We start from the raw sequence: 22,634 nt of genomic DNA on the forward strand, positions 1-22,634 counted from the left end.
AGCCTCTTCTCCTCCCACTCTCCAGTGTTCTCGCTCAGCACTCTCCTCCTGTCCACATTTCCTCTTCTTCTCTGTCCCCCTCTTCCATTTCCAACCCAGGAAGTGCAAGGAGGAGGAGAAACAGTGGAAGTAAGTTGGTGGACAGAGATGAGTGCCTCCTTATCAATCTACTGTTTGATGTAACAGCTTCAGTTGGCCTCATGGATGGAGCAGCCCTAGTTAGGAGGACTGTATTATTATTTTTTTAACTAGGTATTTATATACCGCCTTTCCGGTCATCGGATTACTCCTCTGACTTTATTCAAGGTGGTTTACATAGGCAGGCATTTCTAAATCCCTCAAGGGGATTTTTACAATGATGGAGGTTCTGTCTGTCAAGAACCAACAACATTTCAGATGGATCTTCCTGGTTTGGTCTCCCTTCTGGCCTCCAGTTCTCCCACGCAGGCTGGCAAGCAGCTCCATATCTCACATGGAGGGCAGCCAAGATGCTTCTTGTTCACACCAAGAGCAGGTGGAATCACTCAGCTGGGCTTGTCAGCTGCTTCAAGGTCTCACCATTCTCAGCCGTTCAGGGAGCTGCCGGTTTCCTCGAACTAGCGACCTTCTGATGTTATCTTCGGGCTAACAGAGGCTCTACCCTCTAGACCAGACCTCCTGCCTGTATATTCATTGACTGTATATTCATTGTATGCTTTTAAAAATGTGTACCTTCACAAATGTGGAACATCCATTTATGAATATTGTCGTCTTTCTGCAGCATGGCTGTGGCAATTTTGTCCGTGTGATACAGACCTTCAACCGCACTCATCTGTACGTGTGTGGGAGTGGAGCATTCAGCCCAGTATGTGCATACCTCAATAGAGGCCGCAGATCTGAGGTACATATTGTCATCCTCTAGGGTTGGTGTTTTGTTCTGTACATCAGAACCAGTCCAGACAAGTCTCCTACCACGTTCTCCCAATGCTTGAAAGTGCTTGCTCTACCTACAAGGGGTATGAACATAAATGGTAAATATGGGTACAGAGAATTCCAGTTAAAGAGATAGTAACAGAGCAAGCACGGTTGGGAAAGGGTGGCCTGTGAGGTCTTCATAATCAACAGGCATCTTAATATATATGTTAAGGATCATGCTCCCCTCTCTATCTCTGCCAGGAATTTCTAGACAGTGTGTGGAATTGGTAGTACCATTTCTGAGTGTGAATGGTTAGCTTTTGCCGCTCCCTGTCACAGAAATCAATTACAGCCCAACAGCAGCTTCAGGCTCCATTCCAAATTCCAGATTATTAGCCCTTAATATGCACAAATTTGCCTGTATTCAGTTTCACTGGGCAGACTGAATATGGAACACATTAAAAGGCCTTCATAAATACATTTCTCAAACTGTGAAATGCTGGTTTTTCTATAGAGGTAAAAAGAAAATAGCAAATGTGGGGCTGTAAATACAGAAATTAACATCTGGGAGATGAAGTTCTTGTTTGAGCAACATCTGGGCTTACAGCAGCAGACCTCGCAATCTGCCATCATAAGTCCAGTTTGGTGTCAGAAAAAGAGTGCTGCTGTCATGTGCTTTGGGACTGCCAGCTCCCTCACACACACCAATGGCTTACCCAGAATACACTGGACCAGGTAAGGTGACAGCAGGATTTAGCAGTTTGAGGGGTTGAGAATCATGTGGGGAGTAGGGTGGGCAGGTGGTTCAAAGGTGGCACAGGATGTATCTCAACAACAGTCCTGTATGCTGGGATCCTATTTCCTTTTCCTGGCCCGACATGCTCCTTGTGGCTCCTGGTATATATACACCAGCTGGTGCAGGTCTGAGAAGACCCATTGGTGTCCAGGTGCCTTATGGGGAGCTAAGTAAAACTTGCCTCTTCCAGGTCAACTGGTCACCCCTCCCCCACCAAGTGGTGCCACTACATCAAGTAGGATGGGAAGGGTAGGACTGGTGCATGTCTTCATCCTCTGTTTTACCTTTGTAAAGGTACCTGTTGTACCTTTGTAAAACAGAGTCAATGATGATGCCCTGTTTCCTGATGATGTGATTGTCATGAAGGGCCAAGTCATAGTATCCTTAAAAATATTAACCTGTTGAAATAGTCCGTGTACAGCTATGTCTTCTTCATGTCAATTCACTTTAAAAACAAAACAAAAAAAGGGGAGGGGGTTCTAACGGGAGCTGGAAAATCAGGGAATGGGATCCATGTGGAAGACTGGTGGTTACGTAGTGATGTCCTCATGTCACCACTGATTGCTTCAGCTTCTGCGCAGTGGGGTGACATGAGGAGTTACTGTCCAGAGCCGCAGGGGAAGCAGCTACTGTTCTGTTCCTTCCTCCTTGCATTATCTATCCAACCTCCCCCACCCTCGCATTATAAATGCACTGTTTAACCCTCTGCCTGCCTGCAGGTGGTTGAACACAATCAGATCTTTGTCCTCCTAGACCAGGGGTGCCCAAACCACAGCCCGGGGGCCACTTGCGGCCCTCAGGGACTCACAATCTGGCCCGCAGGGAGCCCCCAATCTCCAATGAGCATCTGGCCCTCCAGAGACTTGCTGGAGCCCATGCTGGCCTGACATAACTGCTCTCAATGTGAAGATGACTATTTGACCTCTCGCATGAGCTGTGGGACAAGGGTTCCCTCCACTGCTTGGTGTTTCACATCTGTGATGTAGCAGTGGCAGTGAAGGAAAGGCTAGCCTTGCTTTGTGCAAGAATTTTTATAGGCCTTGAGCTATTGCAAGACCTTCATTCATTCATACAAGTTCCATCTCTAATATATTCATTTATGTAAATTTATTCAAATTTGAAATGTAAATTAATTCGGCCCCTGACATAGTGTCAGAGAGATGATGTGGCCCTCCTGCCAAAAAGTTTGGACACCCCTGTCCTAGACTCTGGGCTATATACCACAGCTTTATATTTGTAGAGGATTAGCCATGGAACTGGAAGGTAGGATTTCAAGGACAGTCGAGGAAAGTTTATCTGTTTTGGTCCTGGCATTGGGGCAGATCAAGTAAAAGAAGGGAGGCACTGAACATCAATGCTCCCCCGCAATCACCACACACCTACAGGCATTTCTCTTTACCTCTGCAAATATAAACAAAGAAGGGGACACTTATCATTGGGAAGCCAAAATGTTCATGAAATGTATCCTCGCCTGCCCCGTTTTCCCTTGGCACTGCTCCCTCCTGCAAATGGGAGAGCAAGCTTGGCCTGTTTTTAAAGGAATGCTCAAAATATCCTTTAACAAATCCACAGGGAACAGAAGCAGACGTGTATAAAATCTTCGCCTTGTTGACAGAAATATTACATTGGAGGGATAAAGTGCTAGGCGCAAAAGATGATTCCTAAATGTGGTGCTCTTAAAAAAAAATGAAGGCACATGTCTTTAACCTACTGGTTGAGTAAGACTGCCTTTTTAGCCTGCGATCAGTTGATTAAATAAGTTGCTATTTCAGATGTCTGGAGTTTGTTAGGCTCTTGACTGCGGTCTTTTGCATTTTCGCTGCTGTCTCTATACAAGCCAACCATAGCAAAGTCACTTCAAGTGTAAGTGAGTTCTGCCTTCCCTCCCCTGCTTATTGCAAATATACATACTGTATCTGTCTAGTGAGAGTTTATGTTGAACATTCGGCAAGCTAGACGAATGAGGAAATTACACGGAATCAACAAGCCATGCCTTTTCTAATTTTGCCTTCTGGTGCAATCCTTTCTCATAAGCAAAGCACCTGCTTTTGCAGGTGGAAGGAAGAAGGAAAGTTCCAGAATGTCCTTTGTGTCTGATGCAAATGAAGGCCATAAAGCATTGCCGGGAGTGACAATTGCACCAGATACTTAACATCCAGAGAGCTGGGTTTAGAAGAGGCTAGGCCTTGTTGTTTCTGTCTGATATACAAACACGTCATGTAAGTGGGAGTTTTTAATTGCGGCATCTCATTTATAGCATACTCTCCCTACCCCCTGAAGTTTTGGCAGGCACAAACATTCAGTTAAGACCTTCACACTCTTTGTAACCTTTAGCAGTTACAGCCCCTATTACATAGTAAATGTGTTTTGAATTAAAGCCTTATTCTTGACTAATTTCTTTTATTAGGAAACAATGCTTTGTTGTTTATGCAGGATAAGGGATAGAAAGAGAAATCCCCTGTTAAGTTTTGGCCATTAATTTAACGTGAAAGGAGGATCCAAACCGAGCCTCTTGCAATTTGCTGTCAAGTGTTTCGACAAATCGCATCTCATTTTCTGTGTTAACAGGAGCAAGTTTTCAAGATTGATTCCAAATGTGAATCTGGGAAGGGCCGCTGCTCTTTCAACCCTAACGTGAATACCGTCTCTGTTATGATCAGTAAGTGAAAACAACCAGGGTTTCTAGAGGCTTAAATCATTAGGTGCTGAGAGTGAAATGAGAGGGCGTTGTAAACAAATTGAACCACAGGATAGGGGAAGGCACTGGAAAAAGTTATATGTCAGTAACTGTTTAGTTCTAGTGGATACTGTCTCAGTTAAGGGAATTGGGGGCCTTCCAGCAATATGTTTCCATTATCATAGGCTGAGGTCCACATAAAAGTGACTACTAAGTTCACAAAATATGTCAGAAATCTTCTTAAGGTCTCTAGTAGGGTGTGTAAGGTTTAGGGCCCAAGGCTCTTGGGTGGGAGTCATGAACCATTAATGGTGGGAATGCAGTATAACATTTTCCAGCTTTAATTTTTATAATGTAATGATATGATATATTTTAATGAAGTAAATAAAAGTGTGCCTAGATTTTAGTAGACTTTAATGACGTTCTAATGGTACAATAGTTTCTTGCTAAGTACACACACAAAAAGAAAGTAATACATATGTTAAATCAGGAGAAGAATTAGAAAATGGGCTTGAGCGGGAAAGAACTTTTCTCAGGAAGTAGAAGATTTTGAGCAGATGGTATGTAAACACCTATGCAGATTCAGCATGTATGTGAAAAGGGTAATAGAACTTGTTGGAAAGGATTGTGGCAGGAAGGGTGATTTATATGAGCCTTGCAAATATGCTAAGTGTAAGAACTTTAGCAAAAAAGAGCCAGTTAAAAGATCACAGGCCTCTGCATTTTCCTATGCCCAGATTTAACTTTATTGAATGGTTAAATGTAGGGTAAAAATGTAGGGTAAAGATGATCAATTCATTTTTGATCATAGAAAAGTTTTCCTAGAGGGGGAAAACCCGTAAAATTATATGTAAGAAATATTTAAAGCTCTTGTGTTAAGATGTTAAGGGGGGCAAAAAGCAGAGGTGCTCTCCTTTCTTAGCAACACATTTGTATCCCATCTGTTGTCTAAGACAGATCTGTTGTCTAAGATCTGTTGCCCAAACCCCGGCCCTGGGGCCACATGCGGTGCTCGAGGCCTCTCAATGCAGCCCTCAGGGAGCCCCCAGTCTCCAATGAGCCTCTGGCCCTCTGGAGATTTGTTGGAGCCCTCACTGGCCCAATGCAACTGCTCTCAGCGTGAGGGCGACTGTTTGACCTTTTGCGTGAGCTGTGGGATGAGGGCTCCCTCCACTGCTTGCTGTTTCAGGTCTGTGATGCAGTAGCAGCAGCAAAGGAAAGGCCAGCCTTGCGTTGTGCAAGGCCTTTATAGGCCTTGAGTTATTTCAAGACCTTCATTCACTCATATAAGTTCATCTTTAATATATTCATTTATGTAAACTTATGTAAATTTACTCAAATTTAAAATTTAAATTAATTCTTTTTTCCCCCGGCCCCCAACACAGTGTCAGAAAGATGATGTGGCCCTCCTGCCAAAAACTTTGGACACCCCTGGTCTAAGAGTTCAGGAAAGTATATATGGAACTATCTTATGCTTTCCTTTGTAGTTTCTGTGCAGTCTCAGGTAGTGGAGTTCTGAGCCACAGGAAGAGGTAGGGCTAGGTTCCCACATCCTCATGAAGTTTTTTTTTGGGGGGGCTCACCCCTATCTTATGACACTGTACTTATGGCCTTGTTCCTCTAGGTTCAGAGTTGCCCCTCTTTGTTCACCTACATGGGTCCTGCTTATCTTGCCTGTTGGGTGCTCCCTCAGGGCTGTTTCATGAGGGGAGGGGGTTGTATAGCACCCTCTTCCACCTCCTCCTCATCTTATAGGATCACTTCCCCAGTCTACTGTCTCTCCATGGCTATAGAGGTAGAGCTGTCAGCTTTGCATCATGTCATTACAGCCTCATCACTGGCACTGACTGTAGCTTTTATACTGCAGCCTGCAAATGCAGCTCTGTCCCCTTTCCCACTAAAAGCCTGTCCCTCAATGTTCTTGTTGCGCTAATCCACTGGGAACCCTGCCTGAAAAGCCTCAGGAGAGATGTAAGTAATCTCCGGTATTGCCAGGGACTCATTCCGTAGTGGCAGTGCTGGCATACTGGGCAAAGATGTGCTGGCATCTTTGCTAACTGGGCAAAGATGCACCTTTTCAAGTGGTGCTCCTCTTGTATTTAGCAAAGGGAGAGAGAGAGAGAGAGAGAGAGAGAGAGAGAGAGAGAGACTAACTGTCCCTCTTCACCCCAGCACAGTATCTTTTTCTAGTGCAGGAGTGTCCAACTCATTTCATACATAGGGCTGAAGTTAGCATTCAGGGCACCTGCAGAGGGCCGGAAGTGATGTCATTAACCGCAAAGTGACATCATTAAGCAGCTGATAGCCAGAAATCAGCACTTTTCTCATTAACTGCATTAACTGCAAATGACAGAAGAGAAAATAAGCAAATCTTGATCATATTTCAAGATATGGGAGAGCCCAATTTTCATGTGGGCTGCTGTTTCAACATTAACACCTCAGCACTGCTCAGCAGCTGAAAGCCTGAGGGCCGAATAAAAAGCTTCCGGGGGCAGCATCTGGCCCCCAGGCCTTATGTTTGACACCCCTGTTCTAGTCCCTGTGTGCTGGTATTCTTCTACATCTTTTTGGATTGTGAGCACTTTTGGGACAGGGAGCCATTTAATCATTTGATTTTGTCTGTAAACTGCCTTGTGAACCTTTTTGGTTGAAAAGCAGTATAGAAATATTCTTAATAAATGCAATAACAGCAAACTCAAGTTCACTTGGGAGTCAGAATAATCACACACATTAAAAATTCATGTTGTGTCTTCCACTTTGACACAGATGCCCAAAAAGGTTGGGGCAGCTGATAAAGAGGCTTCTCATGATCAGACTGTACATTCAAAAATGTTCACACAAAACTGGGCCATTTGCACAGTAATCTGACCCCATCCTGGTTCCCCAAGCAAAAAATCACAGGAATTTTGTTTTGGGATGAAAAGAAAACTCGGACATAGCGGACCACACTGTGGGTTGAACGTTGCCTTGAATGTATTCGCTGTGCACCATTTATTTCATTTTTTCCCCCCTGCCATTCATGGTTAGCAAGTTATCTTCAGGGCTGTGCCAGCCATCCGACTAGAAACAGCTGCCTGCACTGACAACACTATAACCACAGAACCAGTATGAGTCCTTGAATGTGCTGGCAGCCACCCTCTTTCCTATGGATGCAAAATGTTGCGCATTTTGCACTATCTTCAGGGGGGATCTTTGATTCCAGACCCTTGGATCATGACTCTGTATCTAATCCCGCCATCTCAAAGCCAGCAACACAGCATGCTTGCCTTTTCGAGCCAAGAGGGAAAGCAGCCATTGTCCAGACTGTGCTCAGTCTGACTTGAGATTTTCTTGAACAAAGAGGCTTTTTTTTTGTACTTCGCAGCAACTGAAGCAAACTATAGGGATAGTTCAGTTCAGTGATTTCAGCTGCGTATCTTGGAGTGTGAGCTCTTCGGCTCCCACCAAAACCAACAGGCGTTTCACAGCTGGAGGGGAATCAATTGTTTGACCTCTGCAGCAAGATTGCCAAATGAGCATTTTGGACATTTATTGTGATAGGGAAATTTGGGGGTGGGCGGGTTTGCAAGAGCACAAACAAAATTTACCATACCCCAGAAGTCAAATTCTTCAAGGCTTACCTGGAGAAATGGGAACAGGACAGAATAAATGATGCTAAAATTGATCATCAATGATAAGCATTGGGCAGCCAATCCTGAACTGCCTGGGGCGCCCAGCCTCGGCAGCACCGAGAACGGCTACTGCGAGAGGCACCTCGGGAGAAGGGGACTTTTGTCCTCTTCCCCTTTACCTGGTGGTGCTCTAGTCCAGTGATCTTCAACCTTATTCATTCCTAAGTTGCCATTACCCCAGAACTGAGGCTTTGCAACCCCATTGGAGTCCTGACCCCAAGGTTGAAGTGCACTGGTTTAGAGTAACAGAGGCAAACCAGGGTTAAATCTAACCACATTGCCAGATAAACTATGATTTGCAAACCCGCTTCTCAAACCAGGGTTGAAAACATTGGATTATGATTTGTTTGTTGCTTTCCTATGGACAAGGAAGGCAAACTGGATGGTTCTCAGTTGCTCTCTTCATTCCCCAGAGAGTGATGCTAGGATTTTATAAAAGCAGACATACCTCAAGTACATACCATATAGAAATGATGCCAAATGGTGTGAGCTGCTTACTAGCACACTAAGATAAAATGTTTGGGGGAATTTTAGAATTAAGCTGAAAGGAAATGGGGTTGACAGATATTATTTGGTACCTGATTAGACAAGTACGCTCTTGGAATGTTTACAGCATAACTAATAAAGCTGGTATGCAGTGGGATTAGGAATAACACATTCCCTCTCCAGACTTAATTTTTAAAATGTAGCATAAACATGAGAACTTTGTGAGAACTACAAACCTGAGTTAATACAGGCACTCCTGTAAATATTAAACGATTGGCTAGTTGTACATGTGGTAGCATGTGGTAGATTGATTTCAAACAAAAGGATTTGAAAAGCAAATTTTGAGTTTTCAAAATCCTTCTCGTATATTTCATCAGTTCTTACCAGGGGAGGCATGACCTGGGATGCTGTGGCTGTCACCTCTGCCATGACGCTCTGGAGCAAAAGGAAAAAAAAAAAGGGTCCTGTATGAAACTCCTCATGTGGTTCTCACGAACCTGGAATTGTGAGACTTCCAATTTTATTTAAATGGATCACATGAATAAAAGAGCTCCTTTCTTTGCACGGTCCACTTAGAAGTTTTATTTACAGGAAGTACTCACAGAGAGATGCTGATAGCGGACAAGAGTGCTGCCGAACATATGGCGAACATGGCTATCCTCTGTGTATGTGCCCTCTCTCAAGGAGCTGCTCTCTGTGTGGCAGTGCCTTTGTATCTAGTGTTATACAGCACATTCATGCTGTGGCCGTGATTGGGAGTTCATTTATTCAGTTCTATCTGATTTTCCATCTGTGCAGCTTTCTCAAGGCAAAGGGTATCACACTAGTCTTGGCACCTCTGCTGTAATGTTCCCTTGAAAACAGTCTGGAGTTTTCAACTCTGCCCAGATGGTGCAAGTTCAGCTTTTATCTGGAGTTATTGGTGATCGACCAGGAACAGAGCCTTTTCAGTGGTGGCACCTGTGTTCTTAGATACCTTTCCCAATGAGATCTGACAAAACTGTTCATCTGAACCTTTCAAACAGCTATGGAAATCTTTGATTTTCTGTCAAGCTTTCTCTGGCTGTGGTTTATTCTACTGTGCTACTGTTGACTCCCAGTATATCAATAGATTTGTGAACTGTAGCCTTAATGTGATTTTTAAGACTGTTTTCTTAAAAGCCACTTTCAGAACCTTATGAAAGAAAAGTGTTGTACAAATGGCTAGGATTGCTGCAGATACACACCAAGTTTTGGTTAACCTCGAGAAGAGAGGGGGATTTGTGTTGAGGATGGAGAGAATGTATATTCTCAATTTGAAGGTATATTCACCAACCAATTTCCTTGGTTGGCAAGGAGATGTAAGGTGTATTACAATTGCACCAATCACTAGTGTAGATGGGGATGGGGACCATTGTTTGGTGGAAGAGCAAATGCTTAGCATGCAAAAGGTCTCTCAGATGAATCTTGACATTTCCAGGTAGGGTTGGACAAGTCCCCTTGCTGAAACCCTAGAGAGCTATTGCCAGTAAGATGAAGCAAGATTGACCAGTGGTCCAACTCAGTATGAAGGAGTTTCCAATGTCTCTGTCATAGAAACAAGCTTTGTAAGTGGATTTGAGTGTCTTGGTGCACAACTCAGTTGCTAAGCTGTTAGGGTCTCCTTGTGCTCAAGGTTTATGGAAAAGCCATTGCTCTTTGGTTCAACAGATAATCCATATTCCTTCTCTGAAGACTCAGTTCTGAAACAGAGCACACTCTGGTCCTTCCCCATGCAATGTTTTCCAGCTTGCCTTTGTTAGAAAAGTGCAGGCCTTTTAAAGTTGTGCAACCAGTAAACCTCTAATTTGCTACTTCAAGCATAACCAAAAATAACAGAGCTTCAATAGTTCCATGGATGAACTTATAGTTCTGTTGCTGGAGGGCAATCTGCAAATTGCAGTCAAAGGATACCATAAAAAGGTAGTTAGTTTAGCCACACATTCACATCAGCTGTGGAAGTGAGAGGTGGTTTGGTTTTTTGTTTTGTTTTTTTTTGCTAATGTTTTGTGTCTCAGGGCTTCCTTGCCAACCCATGGGACTTGTGTTGCTAGTCTCAAACAGGAAAAAGTGTAATTCATATCTGTGTGCAGAGAACGTTCTGCGTAACAGAAGAGCTGGATTCTTCAGTGCAATTCAGTGCAAAGGAATTTAGATACATAATCCTATTATTGCCACTAAAGGTTGCATGCTTAATTCCCTTTACCAAAACATTTTGAGACTGAAATTCACTTTGACTTTAACTTACAACAGTCAGGTTTTGTGTACACTACCCTCAGTCATGTTCAATAGCCTACTTAGACCTGAAGGTTACCAGGACAGACCTTTCCATTGTCTCCATCCCTGGTCAGCAACTTGTTCTCTTAAAAAGGGCCGTATTTTGAATCTGGCAAGAACTGAAGAGTTGGCAGCATTGGCTGTGTCCACTAATTCCTTAATGAGTCGCAACACAGGCAAAAGAGGCCAAATTAAGAGTTTCTCATTCCATGAAACAGGTAAAGGGTTCTTAAACCCCTCGTATGAACAGTGGCAAGTTCCTGGGGGGAAACTCTGCACTGGGTCTCAATATTAGGCTCCAATAACCTATCCAGATTACTGGTGGTGGGTAGCAATGATTCCTTTCACCCTCCCCACTCACCAGTGCTTCTACTAGAGACCCTGAAATGATCTGGGAACCTCTGCAGGATGCACTCACTCATTTATAAATGAGATGGTGGTGGCAGGTGCAGGGGTGTAGTTGAGGGGTCATCAGGGAGCACAATATTATAGTCTTAATGGGGTATGGCTATGGAGAAGGGTGGCATGAGAAGGTCCTGCACTATAAAATTTACCACTATACCACTGGTTGAATGCAGTGGTGGTTCAGTCTCTGACAGTCCAATCCTAATGGGGCCAGATGCTTCTAGAACTGCATTTCTGCAGCACAAGTTTATGACTGTCGCAAAAGGCAGCACACCATTTTGCTCACTGCCACAAGTGGTGTGCAGCCACAATGGCACATCAGCAATCCATCTCTGGCCACCACCCTGGTAAATCAGCATGGGGGGGCAGGAGGCAGGTGGGTTGGGTGGAATGGGTGGGAGGATATGAATCAAGGCCTGAGCAATATTGGCTGCCAATATCCTATCCCCCTTCTTGGCCTCAATCCCCTTCCCAGCTCCACTCGGACTTGCCACAGCTATATACTGAGTAGACCTAGTGTGGCAGTGAGGGCCTACAACCGTGCAAGGGAACAAATGTCCGCTTACCTGGAAGAGACCTCTGGCATGACCCCCCCCCCTTGCAGAAAGCAGCTCACACTCTAGTGGTGTGGCTACATTGGTTGGGGGGATTTAAGCAGGATTGGGCTGTAAGCCAACCTGCACTACTGCTGCCATCAGTGCTTGAGCATTTGGGGTCAGCTTGACCGAATGCGTCATCAAGTGTTTATGGGACTCTCGCCAGTGCCTGATCTGGCCAATCTCTGACTTTGTCCCTAGCATCTGAATGTAAATGCTAGGGCTTTAGAAGAATGTTCTCTTGAGGGCTTCTCATATGGTCGCTGTTCCCAGACAATCCCCATCTTATGGGCTTCTAACTGTGCACACTGCAGTCAAACAAAGGACCCATTAACCCTTCCTTCCCACTATAAATAGTTTGAGGGGCTTTAGCAAATTTCTCTCTTTATTATGTGCCTCATCTGCTGACTTCCATTTACCTGAGTCTATTCTCCTCTGTGGAAGTTCCCAGCAGCTGATGTGAACCTGAGGAGAATTCTGCCTGTCTTGTGTTTTCACTTTGGGAGGATGGATAAAAATGGTCCTTTGGTCTGTATCTTAGAGTAAGTGAGGAAACCTTAAGAATGGGAGCTATGCTGAGGGCCAGACAGAATCCTAAAGTCTCACCATATTCTTAAGTCAGCATGGTATAATGGCTAGACTGGGGATTGGGAGACCGACTCTTGGCTCCTCACATTGCTACAGAGTTAACTGGATGACTTTAGGCCAGACACCATCTTTGTATAAACTGCCTTACTAGGCTGTTGTGAGAAAGAAAATGTGCACTGCATTGGGGTCTTTGGAGGAAGGCGGGGTATCGATAGGGTTGGCACTGACATTTCAATTGAAGTGATATTCGAAGAGAATTTCAGGATTCATCACAAGGAGAAACGTCTGAGATTTTTCAAGGGAAGCCAAACAAGTTCTGTCTTTTAAATGAGATTTTTCAGAATGGTTCTATGCATCCCTATAATAATAAATACTCCCAATGTCTGTCCCCATTGAAATCCAAGCAGAGTGAAATGGGTGGGGGGCAAGCGTTGCCATTGGAATTGTTTTGAGATTCCTTTTTCTTTTTTTGGAGCCTTTTATAACACATAAAATGGGGTGCATTTTTCTTTTTAGCAAGTAGAATCTGATTCTCTGTTGTGTATTTTTTTTTTTTTTTTTGGGGAGTTGGCACTTAGCAGTTTCAACCGCTAAACTCTATTCCACGTGAAAAGCTTTTTCCACATGTGTGGTGAGGCTATCCTATTTAATTATATGGTTGCTCCAAGGTTTCTATTCGCATGCAGCGCTCAGTCACTGGCTTGATGTTTTTGTCATGATTCAGAGGAAACCCTGATCCCATCCCACCCATTACAGGATTAGAAAATGTGCAATGGATCCAGCAGAAATACTTTGCTGAAAATGAATTTTCCCCCAGAGAGAATAAGGATGCACTCGCTTTTTCCTCTCTTCACTTTCTGCAGACGAAGAACTGTTTTCAGGAATGTACATTGATTTCATGGGGACCGATGCTGCCATTTTTCGCAGTTTAACTAAGCGGAATGCAGTGAGGACCGACCAACACAACTCTAAATGGCTAAGTGGTAAGCAAAAGTATCATCCACCCTTGTGATGTATTTCTTTTGGAGGGAATTTACCAAGGGAAGTTGGGTCAAATGCTATATATTAGAAATAAAGCATAATACATATTTGAAACACTATAAACCACTGGTTCACTATAAACCAGGGGCACGATCCTGGGGATTGCTTTGCTGCCTCTGCCCCTGCCCCTGCAAAGACTTACTCTGGCAGTAACTCTCCTGGGAAGTCTGAGAAAACACTGGTATCAACTGTATAGCTCAAATCAACTGCCCGTGCCTCTCTATCTGTAGGGGATCCATTCCCGGACCCTTCACAGATACCACTGCCCACAACTGGATCACATCTGTCCACCTAGAGAACACACTAGTGTGGAGGTGCCATTATACATTATATTATGTTGAGAGAAACAATTGGCCCATCTAGCTCAGTATAATGAATACTGAATTGGCAGGAGCTCTCTGGGATTCCAGGTACATTTTTATTTATTATATTTTAAAAATTTCTGTTTTGCCTCACTCTCACACAAAGACTTGAGGGGTAAAATGACATACAGTGAGGCCTCCTTATCCACGAGTTTGGCACCCATGGATCTGACTCAGTCTGGGTGCCGACCCGCGCTGGAGGGCCTCACATGACCTCCCAGACAAGTCTGGGAGTGGCTTCCAGTTGCTGCGGACCCATAGTGTCCTTCAGAAAGCAGAGGTGACTCCAGGGAAGGAGAAACCACCTTCTTTCCCCAAGTTTTGGGTCACCCATGAGCTCTTTTCTCTCCAGGAAGAGAACTAAACAATCAGCAAACTTATAGCCAGTTAGGTACCTGGAAGGGGAAGAGAAATTGAAGTATTCTGATGTGAAGCAAACAGTGAAATCGACTTCACTTTTGCAAAGTGAGATAGAACATGCTTTATCCTTGAAAATAAATGTTTTTAAGTACAGGTGCTTGTAATAATGAACAGTGGAAGCAGGCACGAGATCAAGCTTCTAGAATATATCTTCCCATGGCCCACAAATGTGCCATAATGTTTTAGTGATGTTTCATTTACTGTATGTCCATCTATGAACACTAAACTAGAGGGCTGAGAAGTTGGTTCAACCCCCCTCCAATGTAGGCATTTGATTTGAATTAAAAATTAGTTACCAGAGGCAGAAGTGTTATACCAGACTAGTAAGTTCCTAGCCAGGGGAACTCAAAGTGAACAGATTCCTCTGCTTGACAAACAGTAACTCCACTGCTTGCATATCATTCTTGGAATATCAAAGGCTGTAATCTTATCCACACTTTCCTGGGAGTAAGTTCCATCGAACACAATAGAACTTACTTCTGAGTAGACATGCCTAGGATTGTGCCCAAGGTTTTATAGGTATATGTGTCAGAATGTCTATGCTTTCTGTACAAATAAGTTAGCATCTGCTTCCTTGTATTGGATACAATGCAGCTCTAGGATTATGTTTTGTCATGAGCAGTCCCACTGAAATCAAAGCAAGGGGCTAGTCATTAGTAAATGTTCAGTTATCAGACCTCATTGTTGGTTTGAATGTTATGGGAGCTCTATAGTTGCCATTCCCTGTGGCTCCATCCCTTGGCTTTGCTAGCAAGCATGCAGAAAACCACATGGGAAGAGGAGAACCATGAAAGGGCTGCCCTGTCCCTCTTAATCCAGCTTCTGGTTCATGAGTTCTTCTCCCGCTGTTTTGATATTATGATGTTAACCATGAGATTGATGGTGAGGAGTGGAGCTGTAAGGAAGTGGCAAACCTGCTGCTCCCTGCAACATCAAAAATCTGACCTAACCAGTCATGCGTAATGTATGAAATATTTTAACTCATTAGATTCATACCTAAATATCACCCATATGGGTCTATGAGAAACCTGTGGATAGGTCTATGAGAAACCATAGTCTATATCTCTGTCCATAGCCTCATTGTTTTGAGTGATCCAAATTTATGAGCCAAAAGTCAGAAAACAACACACACACACGGTTTTCATTGTCTGCTAGGGAATGGCCAATTGCCATGGTGAACCTTCATGTTCCATAGCTGATGTCGGAAAAAGTTCCAGTTGTTCTGCTTTGTTGGGCCGTGGCTAGCGTGTGTTCAATCTCAATGCCCTATGCGTTGCATGTCTTGGTGTCGTTTCAGAACCCATTTTTGTGGATGCTCATCTCATCCCAGATGGCACTGACCCAAATGATGCCAAAGTGTACTTCTTCTTCAAAGAGAAGCTGACAGACAACAGTGGCAGCACCAAGCAGATTCATTCAATGATTGCTAGAATATGCCCTGTAAGCAAACCATCCTCTTATGCTATTCAGGACATAAACTGCTGGGTTGATTGGATTAGCAAGAAGAATGCCTTGCACTAAAAGGACTGGGAAATGTTTTAAATTCCCATTGTGTTCTGCTTAGATAACCACATTAAAATATTGGCTACTCATTGGGGAAAGGTGAAGGGGAACTCTCATAGACAGACTGTGCCTGATTTTGCAAAGTGCATCCCATTGGAATAGCAGTCTGAGTGATCAAGATTAATCTGTTTTCATTTATAGTGGGGTTCTGAGATTTAGCATTATTGACTTTTCCTGATCCTTTCTGCTTTGCTTAACTGGATGTGATTTTTCAGCAAAGGATAACACAATCCCAAGATACTTGGAAATTGCAGCAACTAGAGAAAGTCTTTCTTTTTTAGAATTAAAATCTCTTCTTTATGTTTTGTATATTCCTGAACCTGGTCACATTCATACAAGGTACACATTCGTCCATAGATACAAGATAATCCTCAACATCCTTCCCCCCCTCCACTGAAGCATTATTTACTTAAATATAAGTTTCTATGAAGTATGCAATTTGGCTGACAGCTTATTTGCTTTAAGGAGCACAGTGTGTAGCATAGAGATGTGTGTTGCACAGTTACTACATTGTACAGTTGAAATCAATATTCACAGAAGACTTCAAAATTCTAAATGTTTCACAGATGTGTCACATATCCTGAATCTCAGTAGTTGGCAACCTTCAGTCTCGAAAGACTATGGTATCGCGCTCTGAATGGTGGTTCTGACACAGTGTCTAGTGTGGCTGAAAAGGCCGATTTGGAAGTGACAATCCCTTCCACACTGGGAACAAGTGCAGTCTGTCCCTGGTCTGTCTCCCTGGCTATGGGCCTTCCTTCTTTGCTTCTTTGCCTCAGTCTGTTGGCCAAGTGTCTCTTCAAACTGGGAGAGGCCATGTTGCACAGCCTGCCTCCAAGCGGGCTGCTCAGAGGCCAAGGTTTCCCACCTGTTGAGGTCCATTTCTAAGGCCTTCAGTTCCCTCTTGCAGATGTCCTTGTATTGCAGCTGTGGTCTACCTGTAGGGCACTTTCCCTGCATGAGTTCTTCATAGAGGAGATCCTTTGGGATCCGGCCATCATCCATTCTCACAACATGACAAAGCCAACAGAGGTGTCTCTGTTTCAGCAGTGCATACATGCTCGTTCCAGGACTGTGTTGTTTGGAACTTTGTCCTGCCAGGTGATGCTGAGGATGCGTCGGAGGCAGCGCATGTGGAAAGCGTTCAGTTTCCTTTCCTGTTGTGAGCGAAGAGTCCATGACTCACTGCAGTACAGAAGTGTACTCAGGACGCAAGCTCTGTAGACCTGGATCTTGGTATGTTCCGTCAGCTTCTTGTTGGACCAGACTCACTTTGTGAGTCTGGAAACGTGGTAGCTGCTTTACCGATTCGTTTTTTTAGCTCGGTATCGAGAGAAAGAGCGTCGGAGATCGTTGAGCCAAGGTGCACAAAGTCATGGACAACCTCCCGTTCATGCGCAGAGCTTGTAATGCAGGGAGGTGAGTCCACATCCTGAACCATGACCTGTGTTTTCTTCAGGCTGATTGTCAGTCCAAAATCTTGGCAGGCCTTGCTAAAACGATCCATGAGCTGCTGGAGATCTTTGGCAGAGTGGGTAGTGACAGCTACATCATCTGCAAAGAGGAAGTCACGCAGACATTTCAGCTGGGATTTGGACTTTGCTCTCAGTCTGGAGAGGTTGAAGAGCTTTCTGTCTGATCTGGTACGGAGATAGATGCTTTCTGTTGCAGTTCCATAGGCATGCTTCAGCAGGACAGCGAAGAAAATTCCAAACAAGGTCGGCGCAAGAACACAGCCCTGCTTCACTCCACTTCGGATGTCAAAGGGGTCTGATGTGGAGCCATCAAAGACAACAGTGCCCTTCATGTCCTTGTGGAAAGACCTGATGATGCTGAGGAACCTGGGTGGACATCCGATCTTGGGGAGAATCTTGAAGAGGCCGTCTCTCACATTCACAGATGTGTCACATATCCTGAATCTATCCGTAATATGCCCGAATATGCCCTTGATCCAAAATTTGAAAAAACCCACACTTAAAAAATATTCTGCATGTCAGCTTGTACACCAGTGGGTCCATTTTTTGCATCAGTCTTGGTCCATTTTGCCTGTTTTTCAGTAATAGAATCCATTCTGCATATGAGATTGTTGAAGAGACCAGAATCTTCTTTATGTTACCAATAACATTTGTGGTACTGTGCGCCATTGTTTCTCAAATTTTGGGCTAATCAGATAATTGCAGACAGCGTAACTGTCTGATGCTCTGTTTTCATCACGCTTTTTCATCTGTTAATTTAAAACTACAAGTCTATAGCTGCCATTAGGGCCAACTATTATCATTGCCACATGAATGGGCTCCTGAAGCTTCTGACTTTGCATCAAGTCTTGAACCTTGAAGGACCTTCTTATACTGCACTCAGCAATTTACCTGTGATCAGATGTGCATAAAGGGGAGCAATAGCTGCTCCCTGCCTGGGACCAATGAGACGTTGGTCTAAGCAGCACTTGATAATACAGGGCAGAGTAGGTAGAGGAAGGAAAAAGTGGTGTAACATAGCCTTACCCCCGCCAGCACTGTGTAGGAACACAGTCCAAGCCACATGCTATACTGTAATTATGGAGCTTCACTACCACAAATCCTCTTGGCACAATATACTCTCTATATAATTTCATGCAACTTATTGGTGAGTTGGGTTTTTTCATGTTAATGTTCTTCTATACTGGGGGATACTGGAGGATAAGCAATAGGATCTGGTTTTGTTTTTAGTTGATTCCTTTTTTGTCAAAACAAAGTTTTGCTTTGCTGTATTTTGTTAAGGTATCTGGAGCAATTTTTCAGAAGATGCTAAATATTATTTTAGCCATTGTTGTTTTTGTTATGAAACACAGATGACTTCTTAAACTGCTTGGGACACAATTCTGTTTGCCCTGCCAATGCCGGAACTGGTAAGAGCAGGCTTTAAAAAGACCTTGAGATGGATATGAGTATGTCCTTCTGTATCGGACAAACTTACAAGAAGGCAGCCTCAAGAAACTTTTCAATATGCTCTGTAAGGCAAATGATGGGTTTCCAAACCATGTGTTCTCATTTCTGCTGACTACTAGCTGATCTGCACATGGAACATCAGAACCATGTACAGTCTTAGATGATGCTACATCAGGCTGCAGGTTGCACATCTGAACGCTCCCCTCTGTGGAAAAGAGACCTAGAAAACACATACAAAAACAAGAAAAAGTACAAACCTGGGCTAGATTTCTCTTCCTAGTTTTCTGTACACAACGAGTATTTTTTGGCAGACTATTCAAACACACAATGGTATCACTAAGGTTTGTGTCACCTGGTGCGGGAGACTAGTGCACATGGAGGCCAGTGCACATTGCCTCGTCCCCAGTTTTTTTTTTTTTTTTTGCTAAAACCTTTGATAGAATAGAGATATTTCAAAGTGGTTTGTTTCATAGCATTCTACATAAAATTGCACATTGAATGGTATATAACATGATTATATTATTTGAAAGTACCGAGATTTTAAAATTTTTGGATAGTCATTTTTCGAATGACAATCTGTCAGGACCCACCAGAAGCGAGGTCATTAATCCGGAAGTGACGTTATCAATTTAGGCTTCAAACCTAAGCTGCAATCAACCAGAAGTCCCATTACATAGTGTGTTTGTGCTCTTAATTTGCATAGCTTGGAATGCAAACATTCCAGCTCAGAAAAGCAGGACACAGACTTGGATCCTGCTCCAACCACACAGCCCTCCCTGCTTTCCAGTGTCCCATCTTCCCACCTATTAAGAGCAAAGCACCATGCCTTTCTCCCACCAGGAGCCCATCTTGCCCAGCAATTCTGAACCCTGTATTTTTAGCTCTGTATTTTCAATGGCAGCTGAGCTAGGTGCTACACAACCCGCCTGAATTTGGCTTGCGACCCACAGTTTGAGAAGTACTGTGGTACAGTATGGGAAAACTATGATCCTATTGCATGTGTAGAGTGTGGGCAGCAGAACACTGTAAATACAGTTCTTGGCTAACACCTTAACTTGCTTCCATTTCTACACTGTTTGTTTAATCAATAAGCATGCGGCTGTTTGATTCCGTATACAGTATTCCCGAAACTATTTTGCGTAGTTGAATGTGTGAGAGAAGGAGATAGAAACTTATTATATCCTGATTAATTCCTGCTTATATAAATGCTTTTTAAAAAACTAAACTTAATTTTATTTAGCTTGAAATTTATTTTTTGTGTTTTCAGAATGACACTGGTGGACAGCGTAGTCTCGTAAATAAGTGGACAACATATTTGAAAGCAAGACTTGTGTGCTCGGTAATGGATGATGATGGCACAGAGACATACTTTGATGAATTAGGTAAGTACCAGTGGCAATTTCTAAATAAGGAAATATAAAGGCATGGTTTACCTCTTCCTTACACATTACATTTAGTCAGATTTGTTTGCGTGAACTTTTTTCAAAGGTCATTGGACTTAACAGAAAATGTTAGAGGAAAATGAGATTGAGAATTCTGTACTTTCATTCCTGTAGTTACAATGGTTATTATATCTTCTATATACAGCACCTATTAATGATGGACAGCTGCTTATACTGCATGGAAGATGGAGTATCTTTGTCTAGATTAAACTAGGTAGTTTTCAAACAGATTTTCAGGTGGAATCACTCAGTTGGGCTTGTCAGCTGCTTCAAGGTCTCGCCATTCTCAGCTGTTCAGGGAGCTGGCGGTGTCCTCGAACTGGCGACCTTCTGATGTTATCTTCAGGCTAACGGAGGCTCTACCCTCTAGACCAGACCTCCTGCCCCTTAGTATGTCACTTCCATTTTTTTCCCAGAAAACTGAAAGTGGCTTTCTCAGGCCTTCCGGAGGCCTCAGATCACCCTCTGGACATGACTGGAGAACAGTTCTGGTTGCATTCAGAGTCAGACCTCAGTGTGGGTCAGGGAACCTGTGTTGAGTCAAAAACATGGATGCAAAGTTCACAGATGACCTGTATAGGACAAGTAATGGATTCAGGGCAATCAAGCAGTGGGGTCAACTTAACTGCATGATGCTCTCTCTATTTGTATCTCTTATATTGGACAAAATCTGTTATCACTGATGCATCCGTTCAAGCTTCAAGTAGAGGCAAGATTAGGGAAGGGGTTTTGGAAGTCACAAAGTAGCACATTTGGCATTATTCAGTAGCTGTCTTGCTTCCTTCCCACAGAGGACGTGTTCCTGCTAGAAACCGATAACCCAAGGACAACGCTGATATATGGCATTTTCACAACATCCAGGTAATCTTACAACCGCAAAGCATTAAATTTCAAACTGAATTTTACTGGAATGGGGAAAGTTTGTCTATAAATGGGTGGCTCCCTTTAAGTATCTGTATGGATGTGCATTTTGTAAAGCTATGTAGTATAAAGAGCACTCCTATGAAGGTTTTTGGACAATATCTGAAGCAAGAATTGTCAGTGTTGCCAGAAATTTAATTACCATAAGCAATGGTAGCAGTGCAAAGGTCGTCTTGTGTGATAATGTATCCTCCCATAATATTAAGATGCCCAAAGACTGTAATAGGTGGGTGTTGTGGTGCTTATGAAAGTCTCCTCTGAAACAATTTATCATATGCTCCTCCAGGTCCAGTTCTTCCATTCCTGGAAGACTCAGTTAGTCATTCCTGTGTCAGTAATACCCAGCAATGTCAGTAAAGAGGAACAGCTTGAGCTGACTACATGTTGGCAATTGCAAGACAAGCTTGTCTACAGTCCCTCAACTCCTTTTAACACTTCAGAAAAATTAGGGAGTAAATTATTTGTTCCAGTATGGAAATGAATCTATCCAAGTCATTACATGTTCCATGGTAGATCTTTTGTTTGAAGGCCAGAGCTGATCATCACCCAACAATGACATGATATACATTCTATGTTTTTAATTTCAAATCCACCCAATTGCTTGGGCTTGAAATGTAAATTAGATGTCATTTACATTATCGGTTCATGTCGGTTCATTATCAAAGGAAAATATCAAGCTGAGATGACAATTAGTGCTTTAATAACTTGATTTCCACTGAGACTTCTGTGTGCGGGGGTGTGTGTGTTCTGAATAATATAGCTCTGTTATCCAGCTATATTTCTATTATGCACACTGTCATGGTGAATGGAAAACACATTTTCAGTCGTCATCAAACTAATGGCTATGGTAATTTCTCTTAATTGTTTGGAAACCAAAAAACATTTGGTTTTTTAACAAATTTTAACAGCTGAATGTCCCTTTGGTGCTTTGTCGACAGTACAAGAAGAGTGTTTCACTGTAGTGAGGGCAGGAAGGGAAACCACATTTTTGATGATGGGATGTATTCAGCATCTTTGAGCTGAAAATTGGTTTTTCCAATCTGTAAGACATTCCTGAAGTAGAAATTGGAGTGAAGGAACCCATATAAGGGTGGCAACAAAGACTATACTGAAACTGTTCCAGGCCCTGGAAGCCATTTTCCTAACTCTGCACAAGATTTAATACTGAACTAGGGTTCTTTCTTTCTTTTTTTTAACCACAAGCCTACAAGGCTTTGCTGTTGTTGAAGTGTGTATGGGTAACTTCAATATGAACGTATAGCAAAAACTAAAGCTAGAAATCTTAATGGATTTCATTTTACAGTCATGCCTCTTCCACTTCAGATTCTCCTCTTCCACCTTCACGCAGCTCCAAACATTTATTCTACCTCCACACAAACAAAATGGAAGAAACATATTACAACACAGAATGATAATTAATTTTAATTAAAACCCATTTTGCCACAAGTGTTGCTAAAAATGATTACTTTTTCTGAGAGAAATAATAACTAATTAGGGAAAAGGTACATTATCTGAATAATTATTCACCTTTTAAATACCTGATTTGTGTCATA

At 43.0% G+C, this 22,634-nt stretch overlaps 1 protein-coding gene across 1 annotated transcript in view; it reads left to right on the forward strand.

Annotated features, from left to right (window-relative positions):
- Positions 1-22,634, forward strand: part of SEMA3C (semaphorin 3C) — a 159,385-nt gene that overhangs the window by 92,133 nt on the left and 44,618 nt on the right. The window contains exons 4-9 of the mRNA XM_066633126.1: positions 761-880; positions 4,259-4,349; positions 13,272-13,391; positions 15,529-15,671; positions 19,986-20,100; positions 20,952-21,021. Coding sequence (XP_066489223.1) covers positions 761-880; positions 4,259-4,349; positions 13,272-13,391; positions 15,529-15,671; positions 19,986-20,100; positions 20,952-21,021 — 659 coding nt within the window. The remainder of the gene's footprint in view (positions 1-760; positions 881-4,258; positions 4,350-13,271; positions 13,392-15,528; positions 15,672-19,985; positions 20,101-20,951; positions 21,022-22,634) is intronic.

This window comes from Tiliqua scincoides, chromosome 7 (genome assembly GCF_035046505.1).
Source record: "Tiliqua scincoides isolate rTilSci1 chromosome 7, rTilSci1.hap2, whole genome shotgun sequence".
Taxonomy (NCBI): Eukaryota; Metazoa; Chordata; class Lepidosauria; order Squamata; family Scincidae; genus Tiliqua; species Tiliqua scincoides.